General features: G+C 36.7%; 1 protein-coding gene and 1 long non-coding RNA gene across 2 annotated transcripts; one reads left to right on the top strand and one right to left on the bottom strand.

The window, feature by feature from the left end:
- Window positions 1–3262: 3262 nt before the first annotated feature.
- On the bottom strand, window positions 3263–11212 carry LOC143851478 (calreticulin-like). The gene is made up of 14 exons (XM_077360964.1): window positions 11071–11212; window positions 7823–7930; window positions 7413–7605; window positions 7041–7299; window positions 6895–6951; window positions 6052–6099; window positions 5822–5908; window positions 5679–5736; window positions 5505–5572; window positions 5290–5385; window positions 5158–5205; window positions 3813–3842; window positions 3594–3689; window positions 3263–3469 (listed from the first exon to the last, which is right to left on the bottom strand). The coding sequence occupies exons 1-14, from the start codon at window positions 11168–11170 to the stop codon at window positions 3458–3460; spliced, it is 1260 nt and encodes a 419-aa protein (XP_077217079.1). The 5' UTR covers window positions 11171–11212; the 3' UTR covers window positions 3263–3457.
- A 4026-nt stretch (window positions 11213–15238) lies between these two features.
- On the top strand, window positions 15239–16541 carry LOC143883415 (uncharacterized). The gene is made up of 2 exons (XR_013252381.1): window positions 15239–15327; window positions 16176–16541. It is a non-coding gene; the product is annotated as an uncharacterized LOC143883415 (long non-coding RNA).
- Window positions 16542–18045: the final 1504 nt, after the last annotated feature.

An 18045-nucleotide genomic window follows, 5' to 3' on the forward strand; every position in this document is an offset into this window, starting at 1 on the left:
TTCTACGCTGGAAGCTTCATTAACTTGGTTTAGAAGGCAGATTCTGTCAATTTTTGAATATGTCTAATTTGGTCAGGATTCCCAGTTAAGGCAGAATAGACTTCAAACTCGAAGCTAACTCAAATCTGCTTCTTAGTTTGATAATGTGGATAAAAAAACATTTATATAATTTAGGAGAAACTAAAAAACCCATGTGTAATGAATGGCAGTAATTGTTTCATTATTCCAGGGAAAACACTCTAATGCTTGGCATCATATTTATGAGTCGACACCAAATTTTCTGAGCATTCTCAAAGTGAGCATGTGAGCCAAGATATAAGAGCAATCCACCTCACTTCGTAGCAGTTTAAACATGTCATTCTCTCTTTCAGGCTGCTCCATGTGGCTGATAAGCTTTGGGAAACAATGTGCCTGAGACAGAATCACAGATGAAATTGGACGGGACTTTTGCGCTCTCTTTCGGCAATATTGAAGAATAAAGAAGTGTTTTTTTCCTTGGTTTGTATCTCTTCCCAACCCTTACCCAACCCGCCTCTAAATCTCTCAAACGTAATTAAACCGATAGCTCGTCTTTTCCAAATCGGTTCGGTTGAGCTGAGTTGGGTTCTGTTTGGCCAGAACCAAAAAAAATTAAAAATTAAAACATAATTCTAATATTTTTAAAACCCTTACCTCAACCCTAACCCAACACAAAATTAAATCGGCTTAGATTTTTCCAACCCTAATTCAACCCAACTCGAGGAAATGCTAGCCCAACTCGGCCTGAAATCAGGTTGAACCCATTGGGGACGGGGACGGGGACGGGTTGAGCCCAACCCAAGTTGCACACCTTTTGAAAACAAGATTATAGTAAACATTAGAAGATACTTTTGAGAACAATTGCTCACTGCCTGGCCTCAACACCTTTGAATACCTCATATCAAAGTGGATGCTTTTTAGGAACAGAAAGAAACTCTTTTGAAGTCCGAATAAACCCATTTGAGCTCTATTTCTTTGGACGTAAAAAATGGGGTTATAACAAATTTCAGACCCAATTAAGTGAATTTCTTTCATTTCAGAAGATCAAATTATTTATATAATAAACAAAATATCTGTTTTTTTAAAGATAGGTAAGAGCAGAAGCAACCTGTACCTGTATAGATTTTTATCTTGTGGTTGACAGTGAAGAAATTCATAGTGCATTTTCCCCTGTAACTTTAGGCTTCCTTGTATAAATAATTTCTCAGAATTAAACTTAGATTTTTGCTACAATGTTTACTAATTACTACTAAGGCTTGAAGCACACTACAAGAAAAACCTTTCCATGAATTTCTGTGAGTATGGGATCAGTAATTACCTTTGTAGCTATCTAGCCTAAGAATTTACATTGGTTTGAGGTATGGAAATTGGGATAAAATGAGAAGAATCGAATCTTAGATGCAGCCTGCATAATAACCTCTGCTCACCAAAACTGAGATTTATAAATCATGAATTGTTCACATGAAGTGGATGTTCTTGAAGCCCTCCAAGAAAATGAAGTGGATGTCTCCGTATCTAAATTGTTCACATGAAGTGTATATTCTTGAAGGCCTCCGACAGACAACAGTAAGAGAACAATTCTACAGAAAGTCACTTTTACAAGCAATGGTAAAAGGCAATTTTTGGGTCGGGCTGGCAATGGGGCGGGTCAGGGCCGGATGTTGGGGTCCCCGACCCCTTCCCTTCTGCGGGAAATTTCCCCCCTCCCCGCCTCCTCCCCACTGCAGGGATGGTGGGGAATCCCCCTCCCCTTCCCCACCCCGCATCCTTCCGGGACAAAATCCCCGCCCTGCCCTCGACCCAACATCAGCCCCTCTTTAGTATACACTACTGCTGGGTGTCCCTAATCTATGGATGTTTCTCTCCATAATCCAACAAAAGAAATTTAAGTGAAAACATAACCATAAGATGCATGAACATCAATGTTACAAAAGGAGAATTTCCAATACAACAAAAAAGTTGGAAAATAATGCAATGCCGGATATTAAGCAAGTGACCAAGCTAACATTCTATAGAACAAAGTATCGACTCTCAAGAGCTAAAATGTAAAAACCCAATCCCTTGTTATTTGATAGATATAAAACTTAGAAGGTAAAGTTAAAAAGCCTTAAGATGATGTTGGCACTCCCATGTTTTGATATCTTCCCCTAACTCATCTTGTCTTATTATCTGTTAAGTTTTAATTTTTAATTAGACTTTGTTTGTGCAATTATCAAAATATGGTGGTTCCAAAATCACTTACCTAAAAGAAAGAAATGCAAATGTGAAAATGAAATGTTTAATATTATATTCCCAAGAAAGTTCTCGGAAAAAAAAAAAAAAAAAAAAAAAACTAAAAAAATACTAAAATAAATAATATTGATTAATGGGATATTAGGGTGTATTCGGCAACCATGATTTTTCTGGATTTGCAGAGAACGAGGAAAGCAAAAAGCTACAATTCTCACCTCTGTCTTATCACATGGTAAACTTTAATTTCATGGGAAAAAAATTCATGGCCGCAACACATGGCCTATAGGTAGGGCTGCAACTCGAGCCGGGTTTTACCCGACCCGAAAATAGCGTGGGTTGGGTTCAGGTTTCATGGGTTTCGGGTCGAGCCGGGTTGAGCATTCAAAAATCCGCATGAATCTCAGGTCGAGCCGGGTTTGAAGGGGCCCGACCCAACCCGAGTAACATAAGTTTCAGTATGTACATTTTTTTTCTATTGTTAGTTAAAAGTTAAAACCCACACACCCACTGTTATTGCATGTGAGTGTAATTTCTGCTTCTATGAGTTGAGTTGATTCAAGTGTAATGTGAGTGTAATTTCTACTTCTATGAGTTGAGTTGCCTTGCCAAAGAAGAATTTTCCTTAAAAATTGCGTCAACGTGAAAAAACCTGACCCGACCCGAGATTTATCATGGGTAGGGGCGGGTTTGGGAATCGTGGGATTTCTGAAAAAAAAAACCCAACCGGACCCGAGATATTTCTCGGGTAGGGTTGGGTTCTCCAAAACCCGACCCGCCCGACCCGAGTTGCAGCCCTACCTATAGGCAGAGAGAAACCTTAATGAGGCCTGATGGATCAAAGGCCAAGGTGCTATGGACCTAATCAGTTAAACAAGGAAGAAGTGGCACCCACTAGTAGTTTTAGGAAAGAGCATAAAAGTGACTTTCCTTTTAGTATTTTTAAACAAAAGAGATTTTGGAGGTCTCTGTGATGCTCCAATCCTTTCTCAAAACAAGGAACAAGATACTGAAAGAGTCTAAATTATCCATGAATTATTAATTGATAAGTGCAATCCAACATTGAGATCAGCCAAGCATGTTTTGAGTGGCTTTGCTCTAATCAATGAGATAAATTTCCTACAGCCGACAAATAAAACTTATAGACCCTGTAACACCCAAAACTTCTCTCTAGGCTAAACTGCACCCTTAATTTGTTGAATGGCTCTCTCTAAAGTTCATCCTGCAAACATGAGCAAAAACAGAAGTGGATCAAAAACCAAGGATAAGCTCTTTACCATGTGAATTTAGCAAATTGACAGTAACTGAAAAATGAAGGAAAAGGACAAGCAGAAGAAAAGCATTACATGTTTGTCATCTTTTGCATCTGAATCCGCATCATCATCATCATCGTCTGCACTGGCATCAGCATCATCCTCTGCATCAGCGTCATCTTTCTCGTCCTGATTACACAGATTACAACAATGAGAATTAAGATAAATAGATAATGTTTAATGCTTAAACAGCTGGAAAATTGATTTGAGATGAAACGATGAAGAAAAAGAGAATGAATTGAGAGAGCTTACGTCCGAATCAGTGGGATCAGCCTTAGCTTCCTGCAAAAAGGATCAGAATAGGGAAGAGTAATGAAAATCAATACAGTTAGCCAAAATAAAAAAGGGAATCCAACACGGGTAACTGAGTGTCGGATTTGGAAGATCTCGAAAAAGAAAGATTCATTGATTCGTCAAAATATTTTAATCAAATTTTAAAATTTAATTTTCACACAATAATTTAGTTATAACAAGTAATATACTGAAATTTTTAATAGGCTAAGTAACATACTGTTTTAGTTCATAGAAAAAACTTACTATTAGGATCGATAAAACTCAAAATATGTTGTAATTGTATAGTTGTGGTAGTAGTGGTAGTATTAACAAAAAAACATGTCAGGTACACCACGATTTCACAATGGCTACAAGCAAATAGCATATTGTCATGGAAAAAAGATCATATGAATAGTGTAAGTTTGGTTCCTAGGCACCGAGGGTTCTAGACCCATTGAGGTTGGGAAGCCCACTTCCATAGTAGCTCAAGTATGCCTACTGGACTATTTGTCTTAAGCTTCTTACACTACTGCCAACGATATCATCCAACAACCTCCTATAGTGAACTGGAAATACTTGATATTTATATCACTAAGAAAACTAAAGAGAAATGATAAATGCGCCCCTTTTCATCACTTGCGACACCCAGCTGCATTGTACGTGGCAATCAGGTCACTTCATTCCTTCAAATGTGAAGTACATCGGCACCTTTTCAGTCATAGATACACTGTGGCTGGGTGTCCCAAGTGATGAAAAAGGGCGCAGTTATCATTTCCAAAACAACCAAACTTCTCCTCAGGAGGATAGATGGGGCGATTCAGGTGAGATCCAATGTAGATCTAACTTTCTAAAGTTAATTCTCTCTTAAACTCATAAAGAACATTTTTACCCGACTGACATAATCTAGGTAGCTATATATATGGTTTGTGCAGTGGTTTATTTATATATCATATGTTGCCCAATGCTACCTCTCAGCCAAGGTTTTAAATTTCATTTTAGGAATGCTCCGAAATTTTTGAAATTTCTGACAAAACCTCCCGAAATCACATAACGTAATATTTCATCCCCTCGGCCAAATCCCTGAAATTTCGTGATAGTATTAAATAATGAATAAGGCCCAGATTTTTTGGTGTTATTACTTAAATTTGGGGAAAAATGAAATTTCAAAATTTCACTCGAAATTTTGTAACGTTTCGAGTTTACCCCATTTCAGTTTCGGTCTCAACCAAAACCCAAAATTTAAGATTTCGGTCGAAATTTAAAACCTTGCTCTCAGCCATGTACAAACAAAAAATTGAGTAATGAAGTTTAGCCAGGAACATACCTCCTCTTCTCTCTTTTTCTCTTCTTCATCAAATGCTGCCTTCTCAGCCTGTGAAATCCAAGATTTCAAGATGAAATTACCAGTTCAACTCTTTGAAAAGATAAAAAAATGAAACATAAGAAGGACACATACATCCTTGTGCTTTCCCCATGTTTCTTCAGCCAGTTGCTTTGCATATTCCGGATCATCGCAAACTAAAACATTGTTAAACAGGGTTCCTGATTTTACCTGGCATGGACATTTGAGGAATTACCGAATTACTATCTACAGAAGATAAGGGCAATCTACCATTAAAAAAAAAGAAAAAAGATAAGAGCAGTCATATAGTTATAGTCATACAGATTTACCTGCCACAACTCGATGGCTACATATTTCAAATTGGGGTAAACATAAACATCTGGATCGTCCTTGAAGTCTGCAGCATTGAACCATGACAAGTTTACACAGCATACAATACAAAGAGGAGAGATGGCTATAAAAATGTGAATAATATAAACCATAAATGCAACATCGCCAATAACCTGGATTGTCGATCATTGGTCTCTTCCATTTCCCACTATAATTGGGGTTCTTTATTTCCTGTCAGCAGATAAATGTTGATCAATAAAATTGCAGCTCCTAATATTGAATTAATTGTTCTGAATTGCCACTACAAGTTTCAAACCTTTGGTTTCCATGGTCCATGGTATTCAGGATTTGGGATGGTTGGGGCCGTCCATTCACCATCTTCTTCATCATCCCAGTCTTCTGGCTGCAGCAACCACATGAAAGAAAAAAGTCTGTCAACAGTGGAGAAATTTAAGCATCCCACTCAAAAAATTAGCGTGCCTCTAGATACCTATATTCTATGAAGGCTCAGTCACAATATAGGGAATGAAGTTTCAAATTCATTACCTTCTTGGCATCAGGATCAGGTATCTCCTGCGGAAGGTCATCATAACCCTAGGGATGCAGAAAAAGTTAGTAAGTCCTATTAGCAACGACATGTTTTTTAGAAGGTGAAAGCATTGAAATGGATACAAAAGCTCCAGCAAGAAAATTATGGCACGGAGAACATTCTGATCTGCAGTTCTAAATTCTAATTCAGCTGATGTTGAACAAGAAGACCGTGATACTTGGATTAATTTTTCTTTCAAAAAGAGGTAACAGATTTCATTAATATAAAGAAAATAGATACACGAGGTAACAGATTTTAATTTAGGTAGAGCTAGATTGAATCCATACATCTAGAACAATTGAAACCACCAATAAGGCAAACCAGCAAATATTAGACGTCCGCTTCAGATGGCGAAATGCACACAATTATAAATCAAGAAATAAATGAAGTGACGCAAAGGAAAATAACATGTTATAATATAGAAAATGCAGTCTCCTGTGCCCTTTTTCTATAATATTTAAGTGACAGAAAACCATACACCATGCAAGAACCAGGGATGAGTTCTCAGTGGGGAAGAATTTAGACGTAGTGTTTCTGAAATCAAGTGGCTTACAAGTTACAACATATATATTTTTTATCTAGGGTAAACTCTTTGTTTAAGAAAGAAAGGGGTCCGAAATTTTTGCAGTGCTTGGATTCATACAGGCCAACAAAAATAACAGTCTGTCATTTACCTGAGGTGGTTAAATAATGATTGGTTTAAAAGCAATTAGCAACATCAACAACCATCAATGGGACATAATTAAATTGGAGATTGAGATAGAAACAATGTACAGCATTCTGTTAACGAGGAAATTTACCTCTGGCTTCTTATCCTCAGGATCGGGAATATACTCCTTATCATCCCAACCGTCTGGCTGTTGATTACACATAAGCAATCATTAAAGTTAATGCCCTCTGACAGATTTGAAGAAACTATAGAAAACATTTATTCAGGAAGTCTTACTTTTTTGGCATCAGGATCCTTAATTTTTTTGGGCGGGAGAATGTCCCAATCAGTATATAAGCTCCCTGATTGTTTCTCTTCATTATCAATAAGGATGGTGTATGTAGCATCGGGTTGGACGATCAAAGTATAAACATGAGTCAACTGGTCAGTCTCACAAGGAACATCCTTCTTGATCAAGTGGTTCTTTCCATCGCGTGAAAAAATAGTATGAACTTTTTTGGTGGTGTACCCACATATATCTGGTCCAAACATAACACTGCAGCACCCCATGCTTATAATTTTCAAGGAAAGATCATCTTTTTGAATGGAAAACAAAAGAATAAATGAGCTGCAAAATCTTAGAAGTATGAAGGCAACATAGTCAATTACCTGTATGGAGTCTCGCCCCCAAACTTCTTCTGATCAACTTCACCACTAAGCAATTTCATGTAGCCACCTCCACAGTCAAGCTTTTGCTCATGTTTAACTGAGAACTGAAAAACTAATGTCTTATCCTTGTTACTGAACTCAGGGAACTCTGCCGAGATAGCATAGAATCTGTGGTCTTCACTGGTTTGGATACCTATATTGAATCAAGATCGAATTTACCAACAAGCAACCAGCTACACACTTTATAATGTTTCAAATACTAAGCATTATTAAAAAAATAAAAATCAATTTATGCTAAATGAGATAAACGAAGTCATTGACCACCTATAGAACAAAAAAACTAAGAACATAGTGAAATTTCATTAACCATTTTAATATTATAGAAGGATTTTAACGGGTTAAATGAGTACCTTTATCACTAGGGTCGCCATTCCATTTACCCGAAGTGTAGTTCCATTCCCCAGCCATGTTTTCATCTTTTTTCCAATCAGATTTCACCCACCGCTTTTCCCACCCATCTACAATTACCAGCCATTAAAAGTTGTACAAATAAATCTAATACAGCTAATAAAACATTCATAAAGAAATGAAAGAAAAAATGTATACTGGAAAGACACAAGAACCAAATTCATACTAATTAATCGCAGATAACAGTGAACCTCAGTGACCAGAAAAGAGATGCAATCATTGTTTCATCAGAACAATGATGATTCCATTGAAATCGAGAAGGGTGCAAATGAGGATAAGTAACAATGAAAAGGAAGATGAATTTCTAAGCCAAAAAGTTCTTTCTGGTGTCCCCTGACTAAAAAAAAGGGTTGGTATCACCTATACTCAATAATATCAAAACTTCTAGAGAACGACTAGCCCAAGTTACATGGCCCAACAAATGGATGTGGATCTATTTATAAGGCTCCAGAAAAGGGATAAGAAAATGCCCACCTTTCATAAGGTCTGTTTATACTATATAGTATTAGAAACAAAAGAGTTCTCCGTACCAAGTATGACACAACATGCTAATAAGGTCGAACACTGTGTCCCTGTTTGGATTGCAGGAATTTTATGGAAAAGTTAGGAGAAGAAAAACATTTCCAAAATTTCTTAGTTTTCCATTGTTTCGTTACAAAAAGAAAAAAAAAAACTTGTACCACGGCAGTTAAAGTTTTATAATGGCATCCCTCTAAATCGTGGAGGCGAATCAATTTTCCTATGAAAGGTATTTCCACGAGAAATGTTTTTCCTGCAATCCAAATAGCGCCTAAAGGGCGAATGAAACCAATGAACTAGGATTTGAATACCTTTCTGATGTAGCGGCGAATTTAAACTAAGATAAGAACAAAACTAGCTTTCTAAGTTCCTTAGTTTTCTTCATCGTTGCTGAAATTCGAGAAATTCAAGTACTGTATGATGCCACTCTAGTCAGCTAGGACCCAAAAAAACTAAGAAGGCTCCATTTCTGCTTGACTCATTACAGACTTACCCAACCCAACTGGACTCAACGTCAATCGCAGATTTGGTTTGATTATTAAGACTTAAAACATGGTAAAAATTAAATAAAAACACCAAAGCCATCAACTTTCCATAAGCATTGCTGAAAGAGATAGAATGTAAGTTCAAACAAGATTTAGGCAACCATCGATACCAATACACGGAAAGGCAAAAAATCACAACAACTACATACAATTCTATTAAAGAGCTCTCATCATCTTTTAAGAACAGAAAAAACTCCAATTTTTCAAACATTTAAGCGTGAAAATAAATAAAAAAGAAAAAACGTATTTCAATCGGATAAACAACATAGATCTATTCATGAAAGATCAAATATCATCTCAGTTCTCCTCGAACTTCAACATTAATTAAAAAAAAATACAAGGAATAGATTAAAAAAGTATAGCATGCAAGGCAGATTTGAGCACGAAGTGCTAAAAGAACAAAACTAATCTACCGGATCAATAAAAACACAGATCGCTTTCTGAAAAACCATAGAAACCCTAAAAATATGAAAATACACCTAAAAAGGCAATTAAATGACAGATAAGAGTAATGATAGTATAAGAAACAGATTCGAACACTAACTTCTAAAACAACTAAAAAAAATATACTGGCTCAAGAATACCACAGATCGCTTTCTGAAAAACCCTAGAAACCCTAAAAATATGAAAATGCAACTAAAGACAATTAAATGACAGAAAAGAGTAATGATAGTATACACAGCAGATTCGAACATGATCAGCTGAAAAACCGAAATTAATCTACTGAATCAAGAAAACCACAGATAGCTCTATCAAAAACCCTAAAAATATAAATTGCACCTGAAAAGGTAATTAAATGAAAAAAAAAATAATGATAGCATACAAAGCAGATTCACGCACGAACTGCTAAAACAACGAAATTAATCTACCGGTTCAACAAAACCACAAATCGCTCTCTGAAAAATCCTAAAAACCCTAAAAATATGAAAATGCACCTAAAAAGGGGAATTAAATGAGATTCGAGGACGAACTGCTTAAACAACTAAATTAATCTACCGTATCAACAAAACCAACTAAATCAATCTACCATATCAACAAAACCACAGATCGCTCTCCGAAAAACCCTAAAAACCCTAGAAATAAAGAAATGCACCTAAAAATACAATAAAGTGTTAAAAAAAAAAAGAGACTTTAGAAATTTTGGTGATCTCCGTACCTTCAAAGGTTTCTGAAAACCCTAAAAATATGAAAATGACCCTAAAAACGCAATTAAACGACAAAAAAAGAGTAATGATGGTATACAAAGCGGATTCAGGCATGAACTGCTAAAACAACAAAATTAATTTACCGGATCAACAAAACCACAGATTGGTTTCTGAAAACCCCTAAAAACCCTAAAAATATGAAAATGCAGCTAAAAAGGGCAATAAAATGAGATTAGGCACGAACTGCTTAAACAAGGAAATTAATCCACCGTATCACAGATCGCTCTCTGAGAACCCTAAAAACCCTAGAAATATAGAAATGCGCCTAAAAAGGCAATAAAATGACAAAAAACAGTAATGATGTGTACAAAGCAGATTAGATCCCGAACTGCTAAAACAAAGAAATTAATCTAACGGATCAACGAAACCACAGATCGCTTTCTGAAAAACACTAGAAACCCTAAAAATATGAAAATGTGCCTAAAAAGGAAATAAAATGACTAAAAATAATGAAAGATCTGAAGTTTTGGTGATCTAACCGTTCAAATAACATTATTAATATACCGGATCAAGAAAACCACAGATTGCTTTCTGTAAAACCCTAAAAATATGAACACGCACTTAAAAAGGCAATAAAAATACAAAAATAATGAGAGATTGGAAATTTTGATGATCGAACTGCTAAAACAATATAATCAATATAATGAATCAACAAAAACACAAATCGGATTCAAGCAAGAACTGCTAAAAAACCGAAATCAATCTACCGGATCAACAAAACCATAGATCGCTTTCTGAAAACCCCTAAAAATAAGATAATGCAGCTAAAAAGGGAACGAAATCAATCTACCGTATCAAAAAAAAACCACAGATCGCTCTCTGAAAAAACCTAAAAACCCTAGAAATATGAAAATGCACCTAAAAAGACAATAAAATGACAAAAAAAAGAGACATCTTTATAAATTTTGGTGATTTCTGTACCTTCAAAGCGTTCTTCAAAGAAAACTTTGGCAGATACGAATGAGAAAACAGAAAAAACGACGAGACCTAGAAGAAGAGGGGATTCTCTGAAAATCGCCATTGCTGAGAAAATAAGAGCTCTTAGGCTGAAGCTTTATAGTCTGTAGAGAGTTGAAAAGAGAAAATAAAAAGATGATTTTTACAATAGTAAACTTGATTTAAATCGAGCTTGGAGTCCGAATGGCTAAATATGGAAAGTAAAAGGACGAAAAAGTCCCTATTTCTTACTAAAATTATAAAATGGTCCCAATTGTTTGGTATTGCCACCCATTATTTTAGTACTTTTGATAGTAATCTCTATGATTTGTAATTTTCTCATTGGCTAGACGTCTATTTATGAGTTGTTCCAACCAATGAAATGCTAGTAGATTACGTAGATGGTCGTAAAATAATAAAAGGAAGTGGGTGGCAATATCAATTTCAAGGTAAATATGCCTTCTTGAAATCACAATTATGCACGGTCGTGGGACTACTGAAGTTGGTACTCCGCCCTATTCTCAAGAACATTAATGATAATTGCACCCTTCTTCTTTCTTAATCGTCCATTTTCAGCCGTAGATCTTATTTTTGTCATATCAAGGCAAAATATATCAATGGGACTTGGTTTTACTTGAAAATTCGTGTCTTAAAAATCAAAGCAAGTGAGCCCATATCAATCATGGAAAAAAAATTCCATGGAAAATGAATTTAATATTAGATGATCCTACCCATTCAATTCCCCACCCCCCCCCCCCCCCAAAAAAAAAAAAAAAAAACCAACTAGTGAGTGGATTTGCTAAGGTCCATCGCAAAAGGCATTTCGCAGCTGGTCTGTCGCATGTCAGACTAGCCACCTCGTGAATGGAGGTCAGCCGCATGTCAGACCAACCACCTCGTGAGTGGAGTCTCCATTCGCAAGGTGGCTGGTCTGACATGCGACAGACCAGCTGCGAAATGCCTTTTGCGATGGACGCTAGCAATTCCCACTAGTAAGATATACTTAGTAGAAGTCTGTTAATTGAATGGCTATGATCATTTGGACGATTTAATATATCAACAATGGACGGTCGTGCTAAACCCCAGCCATGTTATATGGAGATTGTGGAATGGGGAAAATGATATTTGAGCCCCTTTTTTTGTCTTTTGCTAAAATTGGATTCAATACCACCCTCCTTGGGACAGCCCCCTCTAGTGTAAAAAGAGTAGTCATAAATACACTAGAGGGGGTTGAAGCATCAATTTGATGGGGGAATAATCTAGTTTTAGTATGGATTGTGTAAACAGCATGCATTCTTTTTTGGAAAACCCAACAAACCGATAAACACCATAAATAGAAGGAAGATTATATGAAAATTGAGAACCTACAAAATTTGCAAAATCTAAGCCCGAAAGATCAGAAATAGTTCAATTTTGACCCTAATTGACCCGATTACCTTTCATTTCCTAATATGACTACACACTATATCCAAGTACATGTACGCATATGGGCCAAAATCCGCTGGGCTCTCACCATCGGTTGTCACAGTCCGAAACGAATGGGGCCCAGATGCTCTTACAAGTTTTATTTTACTTAATTAAATTTTGAGGAATGATAGAATGAAGGGCGCCCTTGCAAAAACCAAATTCAAGGGCTCCCTCATTGGTCAATTTGGTACGGCTTTGACTTTTGCTGAAATTGACCAATGGTGGCGCCCTTGAAGTTGGTTTTTACAAGGGCAACCTTCATTCTATCATTAGACTAGTCATATAATTTCTCAGTCATATAGATAATGGATTGAGAAACACAAATATATTACAGAATTTTTTTAGGGTGACAGTAAATTCGCACCCTTCTAGGATGAATCGCACCTCTTGTAACACGAATTGTGGCAGACTTTTGACGTCAATTCACGTTAAAAGGGGTGCGACGTTCCAATTTATCATCTCCCTATTTTTAACATTTTCTAGAAGGGAAATGATATATTCGTCACTTTTTTTACTTGGGTTAGCCCCTCATGTGCAAAAGATTAGCCCTAAACAAGCTAGAGGGGGCTGTCCTAGTGAAGAAAAGGGGTGAATCTATATTTACCTTTCTAAAAAGGGAGTGATAAATCGACCCCCAAATATCTTAAATCAACCCCCTATGTGTCTATTGAGTGATAAATCGACCTCAGATATCTTAAATCGACCCCCTATGTGTCTATCGAGTGATAAATCGACCCCCAGATATCTTAAATCGACCCCCTATGTGTCTATCGAGTGATAAATCGACCCCCAGATATCTTAAATCGACCCCCTATGTGTCTAGGGGGGTCGATTTATAACTGGGGGTCGATTTAGACACATAGGGGGTCGATTTAAGACTGCCCTTCTAATATTATAAGTATGTACAACGTAGGTAGGATCTAGGACCCTTTGAGTGTGATCCAACGGTGAAAGTAGAATCTGAAGAACACGATGGTGACACAAACATAGGTGGATCCAATCCCAATTTGATGCATCATTTTTGGGATGTAATATCACAAAAATGAACGGTCATGATACAACTCCTGATTATGTATGAAATTGGAGATTGGGGCGGATTACCAAAGCTGGGAGTCCCTTGCATGTTAGTATGTAAAGAAAGGGTATTTGGGGATCGAGGAAATGATATTTCCACCCCTATCTTGTTTGCATTTTGATGAAAATGGCTGCATTTCCACCTCTTCTTCTTGTCCTTATCCTGAAATCTTATGAGATATTTTCTGGTCAGATGATTTATGGCAAAAGAATTGGTTTGGCACGTCACTAGGTCTATTTTGGGAAATCAAGCAAACCCATAAAACCCTAGAATTAGAAAGGAAAGTTGCTATGAAAATGGAGATTTTTTTTAAATGTGTGTAGCCGTATAGTGCAGTATTTTTCAAAAAGTACTGTAGGGCCCACTTCATAGGGCGATCCAAACCGTCATTTACTGGGCCACAATGTAAATAGGTGTGGTGCTACAAAAAAAAAATCATTTCCATAGGATGATCCTAACCCTCCGATCTATTGAGGGACTGCACATTATGCAAACCTCTATAGATCCGGGGTTGTGATCATATAAATGAACGGTTTGGATCACCATATGGAATTGGTAGCACATTACTTTTTTGAAAAATTCTGGACTATACCGCCACACACCATATAAAAAGTCATGAAAATGAGCCCACTAACTTGTAAAGTTGGCAAAAATTAACCCCGAAAAATCAGAAATATATCCTTTTGTTCCCTCAATCAGATAACTGGAGATACCCCCAGCTGCAGTGTATCTATGGCTGCAAAGGGGCTGATGTACTCCACATTTGAAGGAATGAAGTGACCCGATTGCCACGTACAATGTAGCTGGTTGTCCCAAGCATGGTTTTAAATTTCGACTGAAATCCGAAATTTCGGATTTCGGTGGAGACCGACACCGAAACCACACAAAACTGAAATGGTCATTTATTTCGGCTGAAATTTCGGAATTTTGGCCGAACACAAAAAATCTGTTTTTTTAATATTAATTTAATATATCGCCGAAATTTTGGCCGAAATTTAATAATGAATAAAATATTGTTTTTTTTTTTACCAGATTTCAACCGAAATTTCAAAATTTCAAGGTCCGAAACCGGTACCGAAACCGAAATTTTGGTCCCAGGTGATGAAAATGGGCGCATTTATCATTTCCAAATAATAAGTGTGAGGCCGATGGAACTTGGCCACACTTTAACTGCCTATCAGATCAACGGCCCAATTATGTCCATGCAACACATGTGGGTCCAAAAAGTGGCAACTAGGAAAATGCCAAACAGCCATTGTCTTCTTAGAACTTTTCAAATCCTAAACTATGAAGTGATGGGAAATAAAAATTTAAGATTTCAACCAAGCTACCGAAGGGAAAATTATATTTCCACCCTCTTTCTCAGCATTTCCACGCATTCTACTTCTCGTTTCTTGAAAATGAAAAAAAAAACAAACAAAAGTAGGTGAAAATGCAGTTTTTATTTTTAAGGAAAAGATAAACAAAAGGGGGTGAAAGGCTAGAAAAGGGGGTGAGAGTATCATTTTCCACTATCGAATCATGTTTTTTTTACCATGACCTTGAAAGCATGCCCTGCCCTCATGTTATTTGTATGACTCAAATGAAAAGAAGAGAAGATAAACATGAAATAGAACAGCTTGCCTTTAAAAGGCTGCCACCAACATGAGAAGAAATGAGTGCTTAGAGGCATCCCTTGCATGACCTTTGCTTTGGGTGAGGTACAAGACATCTCTCTCTCTCTCTCTCTCTCTCTCTCTCTCTCTCTCTCTCTCTCTCTCTCTCTCTCTCATTTGAATATTTTAGGGTTATTTAATGTTACGTGTCGGAGAGTTGCATTATTGACATAAAAATGTCATTTTCAAAAAAATTAAAATTTTAGGACCAAAATACCCCTCAATATATTTATTCTTCTTCCCTTCTTCTTTTTACAGTTTTAGTTTTACCCATTTTGTTCGAACCCTGTTTTTAACCTAGTTGAAGTGCTTCTTCTTCTCCGACGAAACCTACTCTTTTCTCCGGTAATACACTAATACATAAGAAGGTAAGTCTGAAATCTCATTCTCTCTCTCTCTCTCTCTCTCTCTCTCTCTCTCTCTCTCTATATATATATATATATATATATATATATATATATATATATATATATATTTTTATTTTTTATTTTTTCAAAACTCCATCTTACATCATCTCCTTCTCTCTCTCTCTCTCTCTCTCTCTCTCTCTTTATATATATATATATATATATATATATATATATATATATATATATATATATATATATATATATTTCTATTTTTTTTTTCAAAACTCCATCTTACATCATCTCCTTCTCTCTCTCTCTCTCTCTCTCTCTCTCTCTCTCTCTCTCTCTCTCTCTCTCTCTCTCATTTTTTAGGGTATTCAAAGGTTTTTTTTTACAATTACCAGCGTAGTTGATTTTACAAGCATTCATAGGTAAAAAAAAAAACCCTGGAATTTGCCTTTTTTCTTTCATTTTGAACACTGCAGATATAAGTATCTTTCATGACTTAATTTTTATGCTGGGTACTTATTTGAATTATTGCAGTTGTAAAATAGAGGATGGAATTTCACCTTCTAGCTGGTTTTTGCTCACGTATAGAGAAGTCTTGTGAGGGATTCTGAAGATAACAACTATGCCTTTCTTGAAAGCCAAGAGCACCGATCTATTGGTGTTTATATCGTCATGTGAGCAGAGGAAGAAAATAGAATGGGAAGATGAGAAGGAGAAATTGGCTTATAGACATGTTGAGAAACCCCATTGGATAATTTTTTGTTGTGTTACTGTGGCTAATGGAAAACTCCACTACCTCTCTTAACTTCTAAACTTCTAAAAGAGATGCTATGGCAAAGTCATATGTTTATCATTTTTGTGCTATCCAATGGACATCAAATGATTAGTTATTTTCAGAGAGGACAAAATCTTTATGCTAGAATTTGTAGAACTACCCTGTTTCGATTGCAAGAGTCTTAGGTCCAAGGTAGGTGATGTTTACCACCGTCTGAAGCAAAAAAACAGTTATTCAAAGCCTAAAAAAATTTAGTCGAAGCGAAAAACACAACGGCGAATGCTACTAGAAACACTTTTTTGGCTTCGAATAACCTTTTTTCGACTCGAGTACTTGTTTTTGTATCGAGAATGAGAAAAAAAGTTATTCGAAGCCTAAAAAATTTAATTGAAGCGAAAAACACAAATGCGAATGTTACTAGACACATTTTTGGCTTCGACCAACATGTTTTTTGGCTTCGACCAAGTATTTTTTTGGCTTCGAATAACCTGTTTTCGCTTCGAGTACCTGTTTTTGCATTGAAAAGAAGAATAGCAGTTATTCGAAGCCTAAAAAATTTACTCGAAGCGAAAAACACAACTGCGAATGTTACTGGAATCAATTTTTGCTTCGACCAAGTTTTTTTTTTTGCTTCGACCAAGCAATTTGGAAGCCATTAAATACTATCTTCAATAGTAAAGTCTGGAGCAAAAGCCACAAAAAAACTTAAGAGGTTTTACATAAACATTTAAAACAAAAAAATGGCAAATGTTTATGGCAATTGATGGGCCTAGCCAGCGCACTTCTTGCAGCCACAACGCCTCATAGTGTTGCTAGTTCAAAAGGAAGCTTTCCAGAATGGGGGTAGTCGAATCCATGAGGAAGCTTTTCCAGAATTTCTATAACTGCTCGAATGCACCTACTAGAAAAATGGGGCTTGACAGGAGACCGGACTTGCCGAAAATATGACAACGACCAATTAATATTTGAATTTCTGATCAAAAGGCTCTCTATATAGTAATTCAAACCGTATATGTCACATACCTGTTGTACATAGGAGCAGATGGCCCAAAGGGACTCTGGTTGACTTGTTGAGTTTGTTTGGGAGGATTTTTACATGACCTTTTATTATGGCCTAGTTGGCCACATGTACTGCAATTATGAAGTACACCAACTTGCAGTTCTCGCTTGGTCCTTCTTGAACGAGGTCTTCCAGTTGGCCTTTTGGGGTGTGGGGGTGATACAATCATCAAAGAGTGGGGAGGAACCTGCCACTGCGATCGATCTAATGTAGGTAGCACCACCTCTTCATAAGTGTCCCGATACTTCTCGGTGAGAAACCATGGTTGGCAGAAATCATATTCATCATAATTCCTCTTGGTTATGGCTGCCATTGCATGTGAGCATGGTAGTCCAATTGTATGGAATACACCACATGTACAAATTTTCTTCTCTAAGTCCACGATATCAACATTTGTTGACGACAGTACTTCAAATAAATACTGCCCAATCGGGCGTGCTATATGGTGACGACCTTTACGACGTGAAAAATCTAAACGGGTCTCTGCGTTTGGAGTCAACTTTGTCTTCCACTGATGACCCATCTTCCGACGATGCTGGAAGAAGTCAGATATTTTCCATCGAATATGT

Source organism: Tasmannia lanceolata, unplaced genomic scaffold (genome assembly GCF_043159265.1).
Source record: "Tasmannia lanceolata isolate RefF3 unplaced genomic scaffold, GAP_Taslan_0.1 ptg000002l, whole genome shotgun sequence".
Lineage (NCBI taxonomy): Eukaryota > Viridiplantae > Streptophyta > Magnoliopsida > Canellales > Winteraceae > Tasmannia > Tasmannia lanceolata.